We start from the raw sequence: 23947 nt of genomic DNA on the forward strand, positions 1-23947 counted from the left end.
AGAATCGAAGTCTTATTTGCCACCTACATGAAGTTTAGTTGAATTGCTTTGTTGCGATGTTCCGATTTGCAGGTGTTGGCCGAAAGTCGTGGCAGGTGCATCCACCTGAAATGACGTTTGTTTGGAGAGAACTGGCAGTATTGAGGTAACTTTGATCAAAAGTAGAAAATGTTTGCATGTTCTTGTTAAAACAAATTTCCAAAATAATCAATTTATCATATGCAAAATGGAAAAATGTAATTTTTAATGAACTAAGGCGGCTGATGTATTAATAAAAAGTGAAGAACGTGTGACCGTTCACTCAATGGAAATAAAATTTTCAGTGTTGTGCTCAGCCCCTGGGAAAAGCAATTTCTGGCTCTTACTTGGCTTCCTCTTTTTTTGATAATTGGACTAAAAGAAAATGCATTGATAATAATGACATAATGTTTTGATTATACTTTTGCTTTCAATAAGCAAGGTAAATGCATTCTAGCAACTTAAAAACATCCTATAATTCACTTCGATTCAAAGAATTGGTCTGTGTGTCTGTGTGAGAAAGGGTTAAAAAGAACAACACAATAGAAATACCTCTGTCCTAATAACAAGAACTAATAAGAGCTTGGGGGCGGGGCGTATACTTAAATAGGGGAAATTAAGGCATATGCTACTTGTCAGTGAAGTATGCACTTTACTCCTGTTTTTCTGTGTTCTAAGCTAAATTAATCCACTGGTTTGATTTCTCTTTTTCAAGATAAAAATACCCATTTGTGAAGTACAGACACCCTACTGGCTTGAGAGAAAAGGAGGAGTCCATCTGGTTACTTGAGTGAATGGGTCAGTTGACATCTGTATTTCTCCCAGGGATGGCCCGGGTTCATGAGGGAGGGTGAGCTTTGGGATTATCAATTAGTTGGCCTGTGGGTCACGCTGCTGAGCCCCAGGCCATCTGAAGGTGGTCCCCAGTTTGTTCCAGGGTGACCATTCTCCCCCTGCCTTGTGGGAAGAGGGGAGCACGGTCCACCAGGGAGGCAGGAGGCTGTGTCCTGTCAAGCCAGGAGATCCTGTCAAGTGTAAATGTGCAGGCTCAGATCCCCCCTCCCCAAGCCTGCTGCACGCGCTGGTGGAGACCCATTAGGTTATATTCAGGGCATGGCATCTTCTGATTGAGCAACAGGAATTGTTGGAGAGAAAAGATACCCATGTGCCAGGACTATAAGGATGCAGTCATCGTACAGCCGACTGGAAACTGCTGAAATCGTTCATTATGGTGGATAAGACGAGTGCCTTGCCCGGGCTGCGAGCAGGTGCTTCTGGCTCTATGGACTCACTCACCTAACGAGAGTGTACGGGGGGAGCCCCGCTGGCCAGTCAAAAGTGTGAACTTGCACAAAGACAAGACTTAGCATTAGCAACAGTCGACACAACATAGAAACCAGAGAAAAGCTGTTGTCCAGCAGTTTTAACCACCAATACCCATTTATTTTAATGGCAAAAAAATCTCTGCATTCTATATGCTCCAAAAAGATTTACTACCGAAACAAATACAATATATGGAACTCTATCTGCATAATTTTACTACAATAAAGACAACATATGACTTCTACTTCCTACAGAAGGTGAACTGAAGAGCACGGATGCCGACAGAGATTTCATGGAAAGCATGTGTGCGTGTGTGTGCGTGGTTAAAACCTTTAGTAAGCAACAGCATGAAAATATGCTAAGACACTTACCTTACCCTAGTTTGTGGCGAGCTCTAATAAAAAGCCACAGGCTGTCACTAGTTGTACCTGGTAGAAAAATTTGGTGTGAGCTTCGATGGTTCATTTAGTTTATCAACGAGAAGATAACCTTAGTACAAGCACTAACTTTCCTCTTACTTGGACATGCTCACAGAATACAAATCAATTACTTTTTATACATAATGAACATCTTTTGTTTTTAGGTTTGCAAACAACAGTAGTAGACTCACACAAAAGGGTACTACCTGTATTTACTCTATTTTATGCATGTATATGAAACAAATGGTGTGTCTGTGCCTAAGTGTATGTCTATACATGTGGGTGTGTATATGTATACACACTGTATCTGTCAATCCCTTCGTATGCACATGCGACCTCCGTGATGACACTTGCTATCGTAAATCGAAGGGAGAGAGTCTCTGCCATGACCCACGTCCCCATAGGAACTAAATCCACAGCAGGGCTGTGGATTCTGGACACATACAAATGCATGCAGATGCCCATGAAGGAATATTTCAGCCCTTTTCTTGGCATTTGATGGTAAAATTTCCCACTCTGCTCCTCACCAATTTTGCTCAGAATCACGGCATGTGGTGGCAGTGGAACTGGTTATAGTCCTCAGACTAAAGAGAAAGGACTTTGGTCTCTGCTCTCCCTCTCTGTGGAGCTGCCTGTTGGTCGTGGCCGCACCCGGGCTGAATGGATGTTGCACAGGCATCCCCTCTGTGGTCTGTGCTAGTGCCTAGCTTGCAGCTGGAGCCCTGGGCCGGTCCACTGCCACGGCTCTGTCCCTTCTTGTTTAGCCTCCCAAGGAAGAATGGCGCATCAAAACTAGGCTGCTGCTGTCTAGTCTCTCTCTATGAATACTGTGTGCACACACATACAGATACTCATACATATACAAATACTAACCCACAGACAGAACCGCGTGGGGGAGTGCTGACTAGTGACATGGCAACACACCAGAAAAACTAGTCATTGTTCCTGCTCCCAGAAGGTCATCTTATATGCCATGATCTTTAAACACTCGGGGAAAATTCAGAGGATTCCATTAATTAAAGGAGAAAGGAAGAGGCTGTCAAAATGGTGACGTACAGACTAAGTGAAATTGCAAAGAAAGTGAAAATCTGGAGCAATTGAGGCCTAGTTGTGAAGTTCGAGAGCTGTAAACGGCAATCTTCGGATTTGGATTTTTTTTCTTTTTCCTGTTGCTATGGAAACTTGGTAGTCAAGCTTCAGATGTCAGGAGTTCTCACAGACCTGAATGGCAAAGATTCAGAGTTTAAGTCAAGGAATATTGCAACTCGATTCAAAACAGTTCAGCTGGATACTAGATACATGAATGGCAGGCTATAGTAAATACATTTATGAACATTGTACTACCTTGGAATTTTTTTCTTTAGCATAACATTTGAAGAGAGAATAGTTTATATCTTAAAAAGCTGGACTTCTCCAAAAATGCTGAGTGCCAAACATCCCATCCCAGACCCCCAGTGCAATTTCCTCTGCTACCAAGGAGCCCTCTCTCTTGCACATCAGCCCAGAGCGTGGCTATTTAACAAGTGGGTGGACTCGGTAGATTAGAGACTGATGATTGTCCCAGATATTTTTTATAGTCATGTACAAAAGCAAGAACTACCTAGCGGTAGTTCTTCAGACATTGTGTATTAGTTTCCTCATGCTGCTGTAATGAATGACCACAAACAAAATTTGGGTTGGCTTCAACAACCCCAATTTATTCTCTTACAGCTCTGGAGGTCAGAGGTCCAAAGTGGGTCTTACGGGGCTAAAACCAAGGTGTTAGCAGAGCTGTGTTCCTTTCGGAGGCTCTTGGGGGAGTGGCCACTTCCTTGGCTTTTCCAGCTTCCAGAAGCTGCCTGTATTTGGCTCATGGCAACTTCAGCATCTTCATGGCCTGCATTGTCTTATGAGAGTTTTCTGAAGTTGCCAAAGTTACAATTATTCTCTAGGTTGTGCCAGGGTGTTCCTTCTGCCCAATAATAGCATGGGTGGAAATAATTCAGTCTCTGACATTTTTGCTTCATTATTATTATATCTTGAATTTGTACAGAGAACCACCAAATCTTTTGTTAATATCAAGGAAACAGAAATGTGGAAAGGTCAGTCTACGATGTAATGTGAGTGCCGTTCATTCTGGAATAAACTGATCGCTGGAACTATAATGGGTTACTCTGCAGAGCTTGGGCCTTTCATTCAAAATGTGTTGAGGGGCAGATCGGTACCTAAAACTCATCCATCTACTCTGCACTCCCTTGCTTTTCGAGGTTGAACCTGTCATTCATCTGTTTGCAAAATTTAAAGCAGGATTTCTAAATTGTATACAAAGTCTTTGAATGTGACTCAAATACAAACAAGACGATATTAAGAAGGGTAAGGGTTAAATCTGTTTTAAAAGAAAGGGCCATGGAAATTAAGAAATTAATTTAGATGCAATTTTTGGTTGTTATGTGCAATGCCAAGGACCTTATATTGCTGGACAAGTGAACTCCTTTGCAGCGAGGAGTCTTCGGAACTCACGTAGTTCCTTCATCGCACTTGAGTTGTTATTGCCTTTGCCCCCATTCCCTCACACTCTCTGGTTACTTGGCTGCAGTGAATTATATCCTGTAGATTCACTCACATTTGAAGAAGGATGTAAGAAGAACATTAAATGGCATCACTAATTTTTATTTAAAAATACTTTCCAGTGTGGTACTAAGAACTTAAAATAATAATACTGTTCATTGAGAAAAACAGAAAAACTTTTGCTTGAATAACACCCACTAATTTAGAAAGTCACCAGTCCCTGTTTTAAGTCAATTTTAGATGATAACATAAGTGATTCTACTTCTTCGAGCTGTTACATTGATTGCGTGAGATCGTCTACATAATTTATGTAAAGCTCTTAGCTTCAGGCATGCATGGCACATACAGGGTCCGCGGAGTTGAGCCACTTTAAGGGACCCCAGCTTCTCTGCAAAGCACAACTCGGGGCCAGCCCCAGGCAGGAGATCGCCTGCTCCACCTCGCTTTGGTGCTGCTTCTCCGGGCCTTGCTTCCATTCATAACACATTGCACAATAAAGAAAACAAAACAGTGCTATGCTCCACACTGTGGACTGTGTGATTCCATTTATAGAAAATTCTGGAGCCCTAGCTGGTGTAGCTCAGTGGATTGAGCACGGGCCTGCAAACCAAAGGGTCAAGGGTTTGATTCCCAGTCAGGGCATATGCCTGGGTTGCAGGCCAGTTCTCAGCAGGGGGCACACGAGAGGCAACCATACATTGATATTTCTCTCCCTCTCCTTCCCTTCCCCTCTAAAGATAAATACATAAATCTTAAAAAAAAGAAAATTCTAGGAAAGACAAGACTATAATTAAAGAAGGCAGATCAGTGAGGGTCTGGGTTGGGTGAGGGAATCAATAGCAAAGGGCTATAAGGAGACTTTTTTGACTGTAGTGTGTACAGTTATGTAGAGTCGGTATACTTAAAATGGGTGAGGAGAGCAAATAATACCTTACTAAAAAACACTAGATTAAAAAACATATATGTTTTTGCTCATGTTAACCACCTCTTTAAACTTCTTTCTTGTGATTAAGCTTACAGTTCAATGCCCCCTCCTCCCAAAGTACAGGCATTTAGTGTTGGTACTTGTTTATGTGGGCCATCTGATCTGTCTTTTTACATTCCTACCATTGTTAATTAGTTAAACCTAAGAGAATGGATAAAAGGCCATAGGGCGATACTCTTCCTTGAACTTGACTGTCACACCACACAGAGCCCCCTAGACCACCAGTCAGGGGCCGGGCCAGGGAGAGCGATGCATCCCTCAGTGTCATCAACACGGGATGTAAACAACAGAATGGGCAGCGAAGATCATTTCGTTTACATTTTTTACTACTTTCAATGTCATTAGTTTCATCTCCTTTATTTTTAGGTGTCAAAGAGGGAAGTGCAGCTCTCTGGGTTCAGTTCTTAGTTGCAGTAAAGCCGTCTACAGCATCATAAGGAACTGGAAGGTTTTTGTTGTCTTTTTGCGGTCTAATGGTGAGTGTGGGCTTCACTGCTTACTGACATGGGACCTCTATGAGTCTTCTCACCTATAAAGTGGGATAAAATCGCCAGGCTGGTGAAGAAATAGACAGAAAGGCCACAGAACAACTACCAGTGATTAACGGTAGTCTACCTGGATCTGAATCTTCTTTGAGGGGAGGAGAAAACCTGTTTTTTTCCTCCCCATGTTATATAATGTGATCACTGCAATTTTATGAACAACACTTTAAAGATATCAGCACACTTCTTCTGTAAAGGGCCAACTATTTCTGGCTTAGTGGGTCACATGGTCTCTGTGGCAACCATTCAGCTCTGCGACTGTAGCAGGATGCAGCCATAGGCAATATGAAAATGAATGGGCATGGCCGGTTCCAATAACACTTTCTGTACGAAATCAGGAAGGGCCGTATTTGGCCGTCAGGCCATAGTTTGCCAACTCCTCCTTTACAGAAACATCAAACAGATTCTACCAGACCCCAGATTTCTCTCAAGGAGTCTGGCTGCATTGGGAAGGTGTCTTACCCCTGTACTTTGTAATTTAGTTTCCACTCCCGGCCCCACCTTGTTTAATGGTTGAGGCCCATTTCCGTGTGTAGCCTCTTGTCAATATTCACAGCAGCGCAGGTGGGATGGCCGCTGACCACTGACTCCTGCTGTCCCGAGGGAGTGTGTGAGCCATGGGCCCCACCCCCTGGTTACTTATTCACGCTGGCTCTGACCCAGTCTCTGGGGTCTTATTAGGTCCATGACTTTCTGGTTAGGAAGAACATCTTGGGCTAGGTATATGATAAAATGAAAATTGTTACATTTGGCAGGCATCTCTAATGTTCAAATGAAAAATATTAAGTAATCTTGAGCCTTTTGTATAGAGGCAGACTGAGGTTCTATTTGAAGTCAAATAGGTGAGTGATAACACCTGTTCTTAAGCTGTTTTTCAAGCTGAAAATACCTGTCTTGTGGTGCCAAACACCGAAAGGTCAACCGAGCACATTTCTGTCTGTGTAGGAGACTCAGAGGGCCTTTGTGAGGATGATTTTGGCTTTACTTTCTGGTACCTACAGTGGGGGAAACACCTGCTGCTAGACAGGATGGCTCTCCATTTAGGTGAAAACAAAAAACACATTTGATCTCTCAGATATATGAGTATTGTACATGCACCTGTCTCTTCTCAATGACAATATTTTGAGCATAAAATAACATGAGTGCCTTAGGAGTTCCCTGGCACCTCTGCCTTGGATTGGCTGTGATATAAGAACTCAGCAGAGAAAGGTGAAGTGGAGTCTTTGGGTACCTGCTCATTCATTATTGATGTTTACAGGCCAGGGGTCTCCAAAGAAGGGGACACAAGAAAACCCCTTGTTTGTAAGAAGGAAATACTGTCACATCTATTTATATTCCTTTTACCATATTTTGCTGTGTATAATGCACACTTTTTTGCCCAAATTTTTGATGGAAAAATAAGGATGCACATTATACAGGGGTAGTACCTGAAATACCTTGTATCTTGTTCTTGTGTTTTAGAATTATTTGTTATATAAAACTTCTTGTACCATAATATTAAAAAATGCTAAAATTCCTTTATAATGTAAAAAACAAGTATCTAAATATAAATAAATAAAACATTGAATTAAAAAATTAAAATGAAGAATTTTTTCCTGAAAGTTTTGGCCAAAAACATGAGTGTACATTATACATGGCAAAATATGGTATTTTAAACAGATTGTCTTAATAATATTTGTACTGAATGGATTTATAGTAGCACACGTGTGTATTATTATAAAATATTGTGTAAAACCATAGGAACACTGGGTCTCTGTGCTGGGAGCTACTGTCACTTGGGATGTTGGTTCCACAGGTTGGACAAGCCTGGGAATCTGCATTTCAACAAACAGAGGGAGGCAGTCTCCATGTAAAAAACTCACTGCAGTCTAGGTAGTGATAAGTGAGCAGGAGAGCTGTGGCCTGCAGTGCCTTAGTTCCTCAAAGGGATGCCATCGAGAATCTGATGTTGTATAATTGGGATTATAGACAGTGATGTGTGAGTAGCTACTCATGATCTTCTCTTTTTCTCTCCATGCACACATAATTGTGCACACACATGCACATATAACACATGAAACACACATGTGCATACATAATAATGTGTGCAAGCACACATACACTTGGACACAGGCAGTTTTATTTCTTTATCCAGACCCTGCTATATGTGAATTCCAACTTCTCCTAGAACCTTGTACCGGGCTAGTAGTACTCACTTTGGAAGCTACTGGAAAACAGATTCCAGATGTTACTAGAATAGAGTTGGTCATAGCAGAACATTGTAAATAACCAAAATGCATCTGTTGATAGAGGAATATACACTGTGCCATCTTCATGGGACAGGATACTCTCCAGCAGTTAAAATGAATGAACTAGCACAGGGGTAAACTATGGCTGGTGGGGCTCAGTGTGTTTGTGTGGCTCTCAAACTAGGTTTTCACACTTTTAAAGAGTGCTAAAGAAGAAAAGAATGAAGCAAAAAAGAGAGAGAGAGAGCGAGAAAGCGAGAGAGAACATGTGATGGAGACCTGATGTGGCCCACAGAACCCAAAATGTTTGCTGCCTGGCCCTTTATGGAAAGAATTTTGCCGACTCCTGACCTACAGCAACATAGATGAATCTTGGAGATACAGTGGGGAAAGGAAGAAGAGTAAGATGCAAAGCATCATGCTCAACATAACACAAATTAGATAAGGTTTTCCTAAGTGCACACACTAGAACTATACATGGTGTGTATGGGGGTAGCAAAAGTATAAAGCAGTGCCAGGACGCACTCTAACTCATATATAATAATAGCTATTGTCTCTGGGGAGAGAGAACAGGAAATAAAACTGGGGAAAAGAACACCTTTATCTGTAATTTTATTTCTTGAAGTAAAGGGAAGGAAGAAGAAAGAAGAAAAAATATAGGAATGAGAGAGAGGAATATATATTTCCTTCCTTCCATCCTTCCTCCCTTATGAGACACTTCTCATTATAAGGGCTTTTCCTCCTTAGCGCTGCCCACAGGGCGCTGGCCCAGCACAGAGCTTTACACACAGCACATTTCCCACGATGGAATGTGTGATTTCCTGTTGACCTGACTTACCGTTGTCGCCAGGATACAATAACTTCAGTTATTTTTTCTAATTATCAATTTCTTGACTTCCTAATTTACAATTACATCAATATCCTTGTCAAAACGTGAATACCGAGGGTCAAAAGGCTTTTTGAATGTCACTATATGTAAATAATGGCTAAAGTTAAAATTGGACTAATATTCCATGAATAGGAAATATTTGATACACATATCTAATCATTTTATGCTCATGTCTATATTACTAGGCATAATAATTTGTTTAAAATAATGCTTCATTATATTATAGCCATCATTACCAGTGAAAATTATGTGTGAATTATACATTTACCTCTTTTCCTACTGCCCAACTGCCACACATGAATTCTCATGACCATTCTTAAAAAGGTATAGTAGCTACTTTAACCTTGAGAAAGATTACTCTGCACAGTGCAGAGAGAGACAGGGCCCTGGCCGAGCAGCGGACTACTCTGAGCAGGTCCATATCCACTCACATTCAGTGGCACATGCAGGAAGTTGTCTCATTGCCTGGTCTTGGGGGAGCAAAGCGTGCTTTTGCACACTTCCTCAGGTTGCCAGAGGGGTGTTAAGATGCTTTCCACATTAGCTGGAGCACTTTTATGTGTAACCCCTTCTATTATCAAGATATAAATGAAAAAGAAATGCTTCTTCTGGGACAAATATTTTGGGGACAAAAGGCTTTGGTCAGTTTCCATACATGTGCACACACTGGAGTCAGCCGACTTACACACTAAACTGAAGAGGGAGATGAGCAGGACCGAGGTCAGGCTGAAGTGCAGGGCCCCTGCGGCATTGCAGTCTACTTTGGAATTCTTGCAGGAACACACTTGTACCCTGAGGTCTGTGATGTTCGTCATGGGTGGTTTCCCTGAATCTGTCACCATGATGGGCAGCTGGTAGTTTGCTTTGTTCAGATTTTGAAGAAGGCTTACCAGGGCGTGCGTATCTATGAAGACAAGGGGGGCCTTCGTGAGAGGGGGTCGGACCTTCCCAAAGGAAACAGGGGAACACACAAAACCGGCGTTGCATTTTGTTCATAACCGAGAGAGCATTTACACTTAAATTCACTAACACTGAATAAAAATATAAATTCAGTTCCATTGCACCAGCCACATTTTGGGTATCTGCAACCACACGTGGCTGGTGGCTACCATACTGAACTGTACAGATAGGATGCTTCCGTCATCCAGGAGGGCTGTAGTTTGGTGTTACCATAATCAGTGTTGTGAAAATGACTATCAAGAACCTCTCCCTGAAAATTTATTATGCCAATAAAGCCATCTTCACAAAAATCATATTCAATACCTAGAAAAAATAATGCAAAAGTCTATTCTCAAATGATCACATTGTACATCTTAAATATATACAATTTTTATTTGTCAATTATACTTTTCCAACAAAACTGGAAAAAAGAGAAAAAATTATCAGCTCAGAGCATTTTTATATAAGAATGCAAATTCAAATAATCAAAATAAATTCTCGGACCAAAAGAAAATCCCACTCACTTTACACATGGGCAGGACCCTATGTGTTGCCACAGGGACGGGCTCTGTCATCTTCCTTGTCCCCAGCCCACAGCCCTAGACCTGGGTGGGAGCCACAGCACAGTCCACAGCATGGAGCCTGGGTGTGTACGCCCATGTTTGCTGGGAATCTCTGCCATTACCAGGCCCCTGGGTGGCACTCAGAGTGGCCACCCTACTGGGCCACTCATTTTAGCCTCAGGCTATTTTCTCTCTCTTTTTTAAAAATCTATTGATTTTAGAGAGATAGGGGGAGAGGGAGAGAAGGAGACAGACAGAGGGAAGGAGGAGGGGAGCGAGCAAAAGAGAGACATGGATTTGTTGTTCTACTTATTTATTTGTTTATGGTTATTTCTATATGTATCCTGACCGGGATTGAACCCACAACTGTGGTATATCCGGACAACCTTTAACCAGATGAGCTACCCAGCCAGGGCTGGCTACTTTCTTTTCCATCACTCAGAGGACTAGGGATTTTTGTTTGTTTGCTTGTTTTTAAACTGCCCCTTTCTGGGGATGGACAATGCTAAGTGTTCAGAAAAGTAATTTGGGGACAAGAAAAAGAACTGAGAAGGCATCATGTCTACTGAATAAGACCAGGAGGGAAAACAGAGGGTGAGGATGTGAAAACAGAAGCAGGTGAAGGTTAGAGGCAGCAAACCACCCCAGTGAAATGGCAGGTGAACTCGGGAACGTGCTTCCGTCTCGCTCAGGTAGGAGGACCTCATGCATAGGAAAGTTCCAGCTGGAGTCCTGGCCCGTGGGGTTCAGTTGGTTGGAGCGCCGTTCTGTATATACCGAAATGTCATGGGTTCCATCCCCGGTCAGGGAGCACATGGGAGGCAACTCCTGATGTTTTTCTTTGACATGACATTGATGTTCCTCTCCCCCTCTTGCCCCTTCGCTTCCCCTCTCTCTAAAAATCAGTGGGTATGTCCTCAGGTGAGGATAAAAAAAAGTTCCAGTTGGAAAGAACTGGTGATGATTATTCAAATCAGCTAGACCCACAAAAACTAAAAATCAAAACAGTAACTCCTCAAACCAGAGAAGGCTGTTTTAGTTAAAAATAACCAGTGTAACAACATTTGTTTTTTAAAAAGTGATAAAATAGAAAAACGGGCAAATAGAATCAATAACAAGAGAAAGGGACTAATAGAATGAGAAGTGAGATAAGGCCATAACAATACATATGAGATTTGTAATAGAAAATTTTATGCACAATTGTACAAAACATTTTCGAAACCTAATGAAATGGGTAATTCCCCATCTCTCTCAAAATTTCTGTGACTGATCTAAGAAGAGGAGCCTTGACCAGGTCAATGGCAGGAGAAGTTCATTATTGATGACAGAGTGTATGTCTAATGTGTGAGTTCTGGTTTTTGGTTTCATTTCAAGGCGAGGCAAAGTTAGTGGTGTGGAGGAAAGTGGGTGAGGTATTGTGGAGGCATACTTCATAATTCAATACACTGGTGTTTCAGTCTTAACAAGGCAGATGATAAATGTTGGGCCAAGTTCAGAATTCTACCTGCCCACATGGGAAGATTGGTAGGAAGGGACATTACCTGCTAATTTCATAAATGAGGGACAGGATAGATGAAAGAAGATATCAAAGTTGAAAGTAAAAGTCAAGGTCATTATAAGGACTAAGTCAATTTTGAGGAGGTCTGCAGTGTGACATGGAAGCTGGAGGAGTAGAGGGTAACTTTCCTGCAGATTCCTGGACTGGTGCTTCTCTCCTCCTCAGTCTTTTATAACAGCAAGCACACCCCAGAAAATCTCTCCACAGTGCTTGTGAAGTTTGGTGTAAATGCAGTTATTTGAGAGAGGAGAGACAGCTGAGCCAGGATGTGCTTAGACAGAAGCAGAGACTCCGGCTTTTGAAGGCTGCAGACTGGGTGGGTGTACTGTATAGAGTTGTACAGTGCAGGATGTACAGAATACAGTGGGTAGTATGGAGCACACAGGATAAGGTCATGTGATGTAGGGTATAGAGTATAGTGTACACTACAGAGTGTATGGTATAGGGTGGGTATGACATGGTGCACCCTGTAGAGTACACAGTACAGGGTGGATAGTAGACTGTGTACAGTATAGAAAAGAGGAGAGAAAGCAACTTTTATGCTTGTGTGGTAAGGAACTGATATTTAATATATTTACAAATTGTATTCATTGGCTGGAGGGAAAACTATCAATATGAATAGTGCATAAACCACTTGAAATAAACCATTTGAGAATGCATGAGAGGGTAGGAGAGGAGAAACAGTCTAGAAAAGGAAACCAAGTCAATGACACTGGCTCAAAGCCACAGAATAACTACAGAATCTCTAACTGGACTTACTGTTGATCTTGGAGATCTTCCAGACTTTATCAGGGACAGTTTGTTTATGGATTTCAAATTTGAAAGGATCTGTATTTGGATGAAGATCCTTATCTGATGCTCCCAAAATGACTACACTGAGGTTTTTGGCGTCATCACAGACTTCGGCTACTGTGGGGTAAATGAAGGGAGCGTTGTCATTCACGTCTTCCAGGGTTATCAGCACGGTGCCAGTCCCAGTAGCAGGGGGGTTGCCTACGGGCAAAAGGAACGAGGTTAGTACACAACCACCACATGCAAGAGGACCTTTTCCCGGTGCTTTCCCAGTGCCAGAGTCCCTTATGATGAACAGGCTTCAAAAGGACGGACAGTAATAGCTCATATATTTGTATAAGAGTTAGTGGTTTCCAAGCCTGTTACCATATATAGGACTTTGGCTTTATGTTCTTCAGGCTTCTCCTTTAGGACACTGAGCTTCTAACACACAGGTCATATTAACCCATTGAGAGTCTCTCAAAGAATGGAGATAATGAATGGACTTTTCCTTGCTCACCAAATTCAACCTTGTATCTAAATACCCAAGTGTTCCCACACATTGCTGGTACAGGAAGGCAGAGTCTCCGGGAGAGAAGGCCGTGTTCTTTGCCTCTATACTGACTGGGTAGCTGGCTGAGGAGAGAGCCCTTCCAGGGTTTTCTTTTGTGAGTAGAGAAGGGTCTGGCCAGGCTGATGGTGCCCAGGGGGCCGGCCTGGGCTTGGCCGGGCAGCACAGGGCAGATTAAGAAAGGTGGGTTAGTTAGGGAAATGGAACCACTGGCTGGCTACAGGGCCAGATGAGACAATCATAACACAATCTTAGGGTCTTGTGCTTCAAGTCTCACTTTTTCAATATTTCAGCTACTTCCCAAAATGGTGTTCATTTTAGGAAACATTATTTTAAGAAACCCGTATAATCTCACTTATGCAGTGTCTTCCATTTAAAGAAAGGGGTGTTTAATCTTAATAAGAGCCAGCATGATGTCTTACCTTCCTCCAAATTTATTTTTAATCATCTACGCATTAGAGACTTGCTCTTGGGACAAAGCACTCATTAATAGTTCTGAATTTTCTATGAGGAAAGTTAGAGCCAAATTTGCAGGCCATAAGTAGTCAGCGTATGGATTTGTCTTATTCCTAAAGGATCTGAGGCCCTTCTTAATTTTATGCACTCGCACTGACCTAATGTCTGGCTCCATTTAATTTCTCCCATCCTCATTTGCACTGAACCAGATTTACAAGTTTAATTTTATTTTATCTCACCCTACGTTTATTTTTTGAAACGCACATTAAGTTTAAAGTCAGGTTATGAATCATGTGGAAGGGTAGTGAATATCCGTGCTCAGAGCACAGGCGTCCAGTGCAAGGCCAGGCCAGGTCTGGCAGGTCTGTTGGCAAGGAAACAATGAGAGCTTTAGAGATTCAGGCAGTTTGCTACTGACAGGAACAGTCAAAGGACCAGGAGGCAATGGCGGCCCTGTGCAGGTGATACCAAAATGAAAGGAGGCAGTTGGCTGCATCACAAATGAGGGGACACCCTGTTGTTGGGGAGCCAATTTAAAGCCGCTTCTCAGAGGTGTCAGTGTCTGCAGCTGCACCCTAAGAGTGGCGGATAGAAAGCCCCGTCCCTCATCAGAACCTGGAAGGTGATGAGATACTGTCTTAGGACTTAGGGAGGCGAGTGGGAAATGGGCCACGGTGGCTCATCACAGCCTCCCTTACACACGGTCCTGGAGGATCACAGGACATTCTGCTAACTCTCACGTTGCCTGTGGCCCAGCCTTCGCTCCTGGCCTGTGTGGATACAGGCAAAGTCACCTGGCATCCCAGGCTGTCCCCTGCTGCAGGGCATGTGGGAGGACAGTAAGGGGATGAGGATGGAGATGTCTGGTAGGGCGCACAGTCTTGACTAGCAGGACGGGTTGCTTGTACTGATTTTATGGACTACACGCAGTCGCTGGAGGGGCAAATGATCTGATCTGACTTATTTTTTAGAAACACACAATGGCATTTATAGGAGATGTTGGACATTGGAGACCAGCAATGATTGAGTTGCAATGTGGGCAGTACAAATAAAAAAAATGTCTCTTTTTGTTGATTTAGGCATCCAGGTGAGGCCTCCAGAAGAGGAGAAGAAGGTAGTAGGGAGGAGAAAGAAGAGTTCAGCTTTGATTGTGCTAACGACCCTTATCTTCAGTGCAACTGTGCACAGGGGCTCACAAGCCGAGGAGAAATGCCAGGGCTGAGTTAGCAACAGAGGCGTTGTCAGCCTGGATGCTCTTGAAACCTGTCCAGCAAATCAGGTCACCCCAGGTGGAAGTAGAGAAGGATAGGTGGGTGAAGAGAGAAATCCCCGAGTTAAGAGAGCAGACGGTAGTTTGCAGAGACACAGGGGAGATGGATTGGAAGAGGAGGCAATGTGTTATGATAAGGAGTAGAGAGAAGCAATGGGATTTTGCAGGGAGATTGTTATTGGTGACTTTTGGGGGAGAGGTTTCTGCTTGTGGGGGAAGAAACCAGCTTGAAGGAACTGAACAGTGAGTCGTGCAGCAGGGAATGCACATTCTGTTTACTGGGGCTGGTGGAACTTTAGATAACGTCAACGCCCAAAGGCAGTTCCAGAGTAAGTATTTAAATAAATGTCTGCTAAGATAGAAGCCTAAGTGCAATTACTCAGCAGAAGGATGGCTATTTCTAGTGGCATGTCATCACCTTTTGTAAGAGCAAGAACTCAAAGGAAACACATAATTACTTTGAAGTTGGTTATCTAGTGGCAGCTTCAGTCATTTGGTGGAATTTCTTTCTTGAAAACTTATTTTTCTCTTTTAATTGAACTAATTGAGTATCTCAGAGGAATCCACTATATCCTTTTTTACTCTGAATATGTTATGAAGCCATTTGGTGGAATGGATGAGAAGGCATTTTGAGTATGTGAAATATAAGAATTGGCTTTTTGTGAACTTAATTATGCTACCATCCTCGATTCCCTGTGTGTTATTCCCAGGCCAGCCTGGTAATGTCTTTTTCTGAAGTCAAATAAAATTAGCTGGTTTTTCTCATTGATAAGGTAAAGAGTGAATTCTCAAAATCCCCAGAGAAAGAGCCTCTCCCAGTTTATATGCACAGGATGGAGAAAAATCACCATCCAAAATTCAAATGTAATTCAAAACGTAATGGTTCTGCTCAAGCCAATTTCGCTTCAATTGTTCTGGGACCCCAGGAAATGTTGGAGCTTCCCAGAATTCCTTGGCACTCAGCAAAAAATCCCTCACCCCTCCTCTTCCCCTTCCCATCGGCAACCCCAGCCCCCTAGGGATGACTCTGCATAACCAGATATCAGAACCAAAGCATCGTTGGGACTGTGCCCTCCTTCATCAATTTTCTATTTCAACTGAAAAAAATAGCCTTAGTATCAGCAAAACCCCTGTGATATGGAGCTAAGAGCATACTTTAAAAGTCAGAGGAAGTCCCACATCCAGACAGGTGGGGAGACTGCCTGCACTCGGAGGGCTTTCCTCTTCATGGTGTTAGAAGGTGGTGGGGCGCCGGAGAGATGCAACATTCCTGTCAATAGCTGTTAAACTGAACGGGAAGTGGGCTCCCCTTGGGGAATCTGATCATGGTCATGGCCCTGACTCTGGGGAAATGCACCTCCATTTACACTGGGGGGTGGGGAGATTGGTCAGTAGATGCTGGATGTGCAGCTGTGGGCTTGGTGCAGGTCCAGAGCAGTGATCCAGAACATCTTTGTCTTAGGTGTGGTGAGGCTGAGACCTGGAGTGGTTCAGGATGGGGTCAGATTAACCAGTTGAGTTTCAGACCTCCTTCTCTAGAATTAAGGGTCAACCTTTACTTTCTCTGTCAGAACTGTGTAGGTAGATTCTTTAGGTTCTTACTTCGACCATGAAAGCAAACTAAAATTCCTAAACCATGACTTGGGGCTATTATTATTAATCATTATCATTATTTTAATCTTTCCTAGGACCTACTTTTTATTTTGATAAAACATACAAAACAAAATTGACTTTCGTAACCATCTTTAAGCACACAGTTCAGTGCCGTTTAGTGCATTCGCACTGTTGCACAGTCATCGGCACCATCCCTCTCGTGACTTTCTCATCCTCCCCATGTGAAACTCCATCCCCATTCAACAACTCCCCAGCCCCCCGGCCTTCCAGTGTTGGTGGATTGTTCATTTTGCTGCTAGTTCTCATGCTGCCAAACAGTGGCAAGACATGGGGGAAATGCCACCATTTTTTCCCTATGAATCTCGATGACAGAGTCTGTCCCATAGAAGACTGTGACTCTAAGGCCTTAGAGGTGCTCTGACTTCATGAAGTCGGCAGCCTGCCAGGGTCTTCCCAGCACTTGCCACCTCTTACCCCTATTTCTGGCTTTGTCGCTCCCACTCAGCACTGACAGCTTGTAATACCTCTCAGCACATTTCATGACCAAGACAGAACCAAAGGGACCCCACTGCTTGATTTTGAACCCAGACAATCTAACCCAGATAGGTTGCCGCTTTGAGCATTTGGAGTCCTACTTTCTAGTTTTCCCTCATTTCCCAAAAGAGGAAACTGGGACTCAGAGAGATTAGGTAACTTGTCCCAGGCTATTGTCAGTGTATTCTCACGCCACGTGCTCTGAGGGGGCCTGGGAAGTCAATGGAATGACTGGGGATTGTGACCAGCCCACCATCTGAGCCACATTCCAGAGCACGAAGTTTTATTACTTTGGCACTTGTGGTGGCATCGACTGTTGTTGGAGAGGGTGAAGGCAGTCTTCTGTGTTTTTCTTGTTTACATGGCTGGCCGTGTATTGCTTTTCACGGAAGGGCCTGCAGAGCTGGGGCCCGTCCCCAGAGGAGCGTGTGTTGGTCATGGGTCTCCAGCTCTGCTCTGGGGCTGCCAGCTCGGCTGCAATGAGAAGCAGGGCTGTTTTTTTTTTGTTTTTTGTTTTTTTTTTTAATCATAGGAATTTTATTTAATTCAGAATTCTGACCAAACAGGATTTCCACTTAGCCAAAAACCACCTATTTTTCTGATAGGTTTCATTATTCGGGAAGAAAAAAAACATCTTGTCAATAAGAGACACAATTAAAAACAGCGTAATCCAAATTAAAAAATATATGTGATTAGAGAAAGATGAGAAAGAAATATATGAAAGCTTGAACAGTGTTTATGTCTCCAGATAGTTAACATTAAAATAATACTTTTCTCTTTCTAATTTTCTTTATCATAACTATGGTTACTATAATAAGTAGAAATAGAAATGTAAAGTCAAAAGTTACACAGGGATTTAGAAATCTTTTTTCAACTTTAATTTACTTTTTTGTCTCTCACTCTTATTTTTTTAAATGAATTGATATTAAGCAAATTTACAGAGTTGTATAATGATCACCACTATCTGATTTTAGAACATCTCCATCACCCCCTCAAAAAAAAACCTCAGGCCCATTTGTCTCACTTCTCTTCACCTACTTCTAGTCCTAGCCAACTGATATTCTGCTCTTTTTCTCTCTATATTTGTGTTTTCTGGACACTTCTATACATGGAATTATATAATATGTGGCCTTTTGTATCTGACTTCTTTTTGCGTAATGTTTCTAAGGTTCATCCATGCTATAGCATGAATCTGTACCTCATTCCTGTTTATAGCTGAATAATATCTCATTCTATGAATAGATCATGTTTTGTTTATTAATTCACTAGGCTATGGACATTTGGGTTGTTTGTATATTTTTTTGTCTGTTATACACAATGCTGCTATAAACACTTGTATACAAGGGACCAGATTTTCACATGCTACAGTGTCCCTACACTAGTAAGTGAGATAGGACTGCAAGTGCACCCTATCAAGACAGTCCCCTTGGGAGAAGAAGGTTCCTGGTTTTGCCACACTTGGATGGGCTGGCTTCAGATGCAGAGAGTGCTGGGATCTCACCGAGAACTTTCAGAAGCAGTACTTTCTGGAAAGTAGTAGATTTTTCTAGTCACTAGTCCCAGATCTTTCGTGAGTTGGGCCTGGAGGCACACAGCGCATGTCTTTCCTTGGGAGTCACGGGTGCTGTGGTTTTGTGTGGGGGGCAGTGTGCGAAGGGGGGTGGTCCATGTGAAAAACAACATGCAGGAAGGGAAAGCAGGGAGAGGGTAAAACAGGAAGCTCATTTCTGAGCTCCATGGGCTGTACGCATCAGGATGGTGTTCCGTGCTGGTGGTTCTCTCTTAGACAAGAGGTACTTGGTAGATTTTTTAATTAATTTAGATTGATTCAAAAAATGATATTTTACTCTTTTTATACATGTAGTCATATGTAATTATATTTCCACAGTTTTCCATTCTGTCTTCTATTCTGAGAGTAGTGGCTGTGTCTATATTCGAGTGCATCCTTCTGTCACCTGAGGGAAATAAAATTGTATGTGATGAGTGGTGGGGTCTGTGGAGCTGGGGTTCAGGGCAGGGGGTCCACGCCAGGAACAAGTAGAGGGACCTCAGCTGGTGTCTCCAGGGAGACTGAGGCCCAGCTTTGGGGAGGGAAATCAGAAGATGGGCCAATTTAAGAAGAGCCAAAGTTCAGACGTGGGTCCCTGAGCTAAGGCTGGGTACCCCAGCTAGTTTCTGAGACTTGTTTGTAGGGGTGAGGCATGGGGTGGGGGGTCAATGCACCTCCCTTTGAGTTCCCACTGTGTTGCTGTGCATCAGCTGAACGTTCAACAAGCAGCTGTGAGCAAATAAGTGCCGGATCTTTTATTCCATATGAACAGGGCTCTAAGCTTATTTTCACCTTCACTTAAAAGTAAGAGTGGACCAGGGTTCTTCCCTGTAAGGCCATCCTTTGTATTGTTTAGCTTATCCCTATGTTCTATTTACTATGGCTTTTCAGTATCATAATTTACAACACTTTTGGCATTTGTCCCATAAAGCCAAGAATCTTGTTACTTTTTAATTTACAAGTATCTTATAAAAGTTGTTTATTGGGGTGACATTCGTTAATGAGTTTACATAAGTTTCAGGTGTGCAGTTCTGCCAGGCGCCGCCTGCACAGTGCATTGTGTGCTCAGAGTCTCGTCTCTTTCTGTCGCCATATATTCGACTCCCTTCACCCTCTTCAGTCTGCCTTCACCATTGCCCCTCTGGTAACCACCGTACTGTTGTCTGCGTCTATGCGTGTGTTTGTTTTGTTTGTCTGTTGCTTTCTGTTTTGTCCCACATATGAATGAAATCATGGTTCTTGTCCACTACTCAGCCATAAGAAAAGTGGAATACTGCCATTTGTGACAACATGGATGGATCCTGAGAGTGTCGGCTAAGTGAAATAAGTCAGATGAAAAGGCACAAGCATTTTTAAGAAATGCTTTGTTAATAAAGATATTGCCAATTCCATTTTATGTGTTGAACAAATGTAACTATAAGCCAACAAAAATCTTGGTAGAAAACAGCTTTGCAAAAGATAATGCCAGGTTTCTGTGTGATACTCAATGTAGAACTGGGGCAATTATTCACTGAACTGGACTAAATATTCTTTTAGAAGAGACAATAATCTGAAACACTGAACTGTTTTTAAAAAGTCAACTTTTTGACTTGTTTTGTTTCCATTTTGCTGACTTTAGGGAAAAGGAAAAAATAGGGGAAGACTTTATTTGGAGGTCATGTTTAAACATGACAGTCCATTTTATTCATTCAGTAAATAATCATTTATTGGGACTCTGCTCTGTGCCTGGTTGGATGTGCAGAAAAATCAACAGTGGAGGGTGCCTGCTCTTGAAATGCTAATGGCGTGGCAGAAGCAGATAGTAAACAGATGCAGAATAACACTGTAAGTGCAGGAAGAGATATGGGGGGAAATGTCACTGGGGCTTGTGGCGTGGCATAATTAACTGTCTGGGGACACGGGTTGGAAGGCTGTGTGAAGAGATGGCATTTGAAGTGTGCTAGAAATGAGAACAGTTTGTGGAGAGGGAGAAGGCTGTTCTAGGATGAGGAAACAGTGTGGCTATTTTGTGGGAAGAAGTTCAAAGACTTTTAAGCAGGAGAGTGGCTTTGATAACAGCAGAGGATGCTGGAGGCACAGAAAGGAATGAACTTGAGTGAGGAGAGAGGACATAGGAAGCCCAGCTGGGATGCCAGTGCAGTAATGGGACCGAGGATGAGGGCTGAGGCGAGGGCAGTTGGTACACAGGAGTGGAGGCTGGGTTAGGGAGGCTGAGCCCACAGCCAGAATCGGGCTGGGGGTGCTGGGTAGGCAGGGCATTGGGCTCTAGCCTGGGGATTGTGCAGTTGGTGATGCTATTACTGAATTGGGGAATAGAAAACACAGAGGAGGACCAGTGAAGGGACACCTTGGCAGGAGGAATTGAGCTGGTATAGCTAGGCATTGCAGACAGCATTTTGATGCCCAAATTGGTTTCTTTTCCCAATGGATGTCTGAACACATTATTTTTAAGGTGGTTGATTTGGCTGATCAATGTGGAAATGTCCTGCTGTTAGGCAGATGAGTGTTGGCTTAAGTCTCTGCATTCAGACAGGCAGGCTCCATGAATCATCCAGTATTCGAGGTGGCATTTCTGGCTAGTTTTTTTTCACTTAGAGCCCTGCTCTGAGGGAAGGGCTGTGTGGCCCTCTCCTTCCCTAGAAAAATGCTCAAACCACCAGCAAGGTGGTCATCAGATGGCAGTTCATGGTTTGCCTCAGGTGTTGGCGATTTTGCAATAGTATGTTTAGAAAAGTCAGTCTGTAAGATCAAGTCAGGTGACTTAAATATTTACTGGGTGTTTACTAAGCACCGGGAACCTTGTCCTCATGATTTCTAGCCCAGCAGGGAGGGTGGCATTGTCCTCACTCTGCAGATGGGGAAACTGAGGCTGAGAGAGCGTAAGTCTCACATCTAGGGCGGCATAGCTAAGCTGGGGAGCGGGCTCATTGAAGAGTAGCCAGGCTCCAGGCCCCACCGTCCCTGTGAGCTGCGAATTCAGTCTGGACGGCTTGGATCCTAGCCTGTCCTTTACCAGATCCCAAGAGTTCTTTTACTGGGCTGTTTTGTCGGTGACAAAATTGTAGCTAGTATTTCCAGTGTGATTGATATTTTACTGGTACTTGAAGTAACAAGGAATGATGGCCGAGTCTTCAATTTATTTTTCTTCCTCAATTACTATAACAGCTGAGATAAGGGGTGTTAAACAGGCTTAATTGGGTTGCCATTATAACTAATGGCTTGGTTTTATCCAAACTAGCATCTTTTAAGTAGAATTAATCTAAATAATCTACCACATCCTCCATGTGGCTTAGAGCTTGGTTGCTCTACAAAAAGGGAAACGCCATAAATTGAGGCCCCCTTTTAAAGTTTATATCCCCTAGTCTCCCCAGTTTGGGGGCCATGGCTGTTTAGTAGTTCAGAAGTCATTTCATATGGGGCTGCATAACATTTTTGTCTTTTAATCAATCTAAATGTACTTTGCACAGCATTTCAATTTTGAATCAGCTGGCATTATCAGAACATCTGTCATCCAGGGGCTGAGGGGAAAGTCAGGTCAGGACAAGATAGATCTGAGCCTATGAAAAATCATTATCTCGGTCTATTCCACTTGAGTTTTACAGCTGTTACGCTTGGTTCTATGTCTGTGTCTTTTTGGTAACCCACACCACATTTTTCACTGGCAGGCTCAAACATACCTTGCACAAGTTGCCAAGTCATGAAAACATGCTGCTGAATTTAGCAATAATCAGGCTTGCTTTGTTGCTATCATTCCCTTATTCTTTCAAATGAAAATGGATGGGGAATGTGACACTTTTGATAATCATATAAGACGTAATGTGGGCTCTAGAGAGAGTAGGGGCTTCCTGGTTCAAAGCACCAAGCCTTTGGAAGAACTAAAAGATATATAGATACATGTATTTCCCTTTTTTTTTCTTTAAACTCTGCATAGGTTAGGTGCTTGGAATGAGAGCATTTGGATTTATCTGAGGCTGAATATTGTCTTTGACCTTTGAAGTCACAATTCAGTCCTTCTCCAAGGGCATAAAAGACAGTCAGTAACAATCGTGGAATGCTGGACCCCATACAGTTTCAGAGCAGGAGCAGTGAAAGGTGAGGTTATAGGTGATGAGGGCAGGAAGACCAGCCTAATAAACTCCTGAGCAAATGGCGCTCAGCCAGGAAGCAGCAGCCGGCTCTGCCTCTCCTGCCCTGACCGTCCCCGGCGGGATTCCAGAACTCTTAGAAGAAATTGCTTGTGACAGTTTACAGCCCATGTAAGACAGTCAGACTAACATTTGACCTTTCTGTGATTACCTGAGCAGGGCGATAATCACACCGCAATGTCCCCAGTGCTAATTGCTGCTGCTCTGTCCTCTTGTCGGCGTCCCCAAAGGGATTCTCTCTTATTGCCTTCCTGAATGTTCATTCTCCACCTCAATATTTTCCTTAGCAATTATTATTCCCCTCCCCCTCCTTTTTAAAGATGGACCAGCAATTCTTTGTTCATTGAAGTCTTTAATAAAAGCATTCCTGTACTCTGAAGGCACTGTCTTAACCTTTTCAGAAAATCTGAACCACATAAGGTAAATGATGACATTTGTCTCTGTGGACAAAATGCTTGCCAGCATTAAAGGTCACACCTTATTAATCTATAGGATTAAAGGCTTTATTCTTTTAATCATTTAACTATAGCCAGTCCAGCTTCAGCAAAACAAAAGCATTTCAGATGTAATAAAACACAATTGTTGGGTAATTTGTAGCTCATTAAAATTGCTAATGATTTACCAAAAATGCCTTGTGCATCCTTGAGTTTTCTGTGGGTCATGACTTAGCTTCTGACTGCTGGGAGGGTCTGAAGTGTCGTTTTCTTCCCAACCCTCTGTAACTCAGCAGTTGTCAGTATTAGCCTGAAGCATGGTTCTCCAATCTATCTAGGCTAGCTCTGGGGCCCCAGGTTCCGAAAAGCTTCTTCTTTCTCTGAACTTCGGCAGGTTTTCAGCCCTGCTTCCATTTGCCATTTACATTCTCTGTTCTGCTCCCACATTTCTAGTCTCTAAGAAGTGCGTAGGAGAAATTTCTCTTTTGGTGCTGCTTTCTTCTCGTGCTGAATTAAACAAGTAGAGCTGTGTTTTACAACTTATGATGGTGTCCTTCTGCCTTTATAGGGACTGCAGATGTAGACTCCGCTT

The 23947-nt window shown here is 42.9% G+C and overlaps 1 protein-coding gene across 1 annotated transcript in view; it reads right to left on the reverse strand.

Annotated features, from left to right (window-relative positions):
* Nucleotides 1-1439: 1439 nt before the first annotated feature.
* Nucleotides 1440-23947, reverse strand: part of CDH13 (cadherin 13) — a 1059406-nt gene continuing 1036898 nt past the window's right edge. Inside the window, exons 12-14 of the mRNA XM_037142446.2 lie at nt 12771-13004; nt 9637-9855; nt 1440-2981 (exon numbers count right to left, since the gene is read on the reverse strand). Of these exons, the coding sequence (XP_036998341.2) occupies nt 2974-2981; nt 9637-9855; nt 12771-13004 (461 nt within the window). The 3' untranslated portion in view covers nt 1440-2973. The remainder of the gene's footprint in view (nt 2982-9636; nt 9856-12770; nt 13005-23947) is intronic.

This window comes from Artibeus jamaicensis, unplaced genomic scaffold, assembly GCF_021234435.1.
Source record: "Artibeus jamaicensis isolate MK-2021 breed Jamaican fruit bat unplaced genomic scaffold, CSHL_Jam_final contig_464, whole genome shotgun sequence".
NCBI lineage: Eukaryota > Metazoa > Chordata > Mammalia > Chiroptera > Phyllostomidae > Artibeus > Artibeus jamaicensis.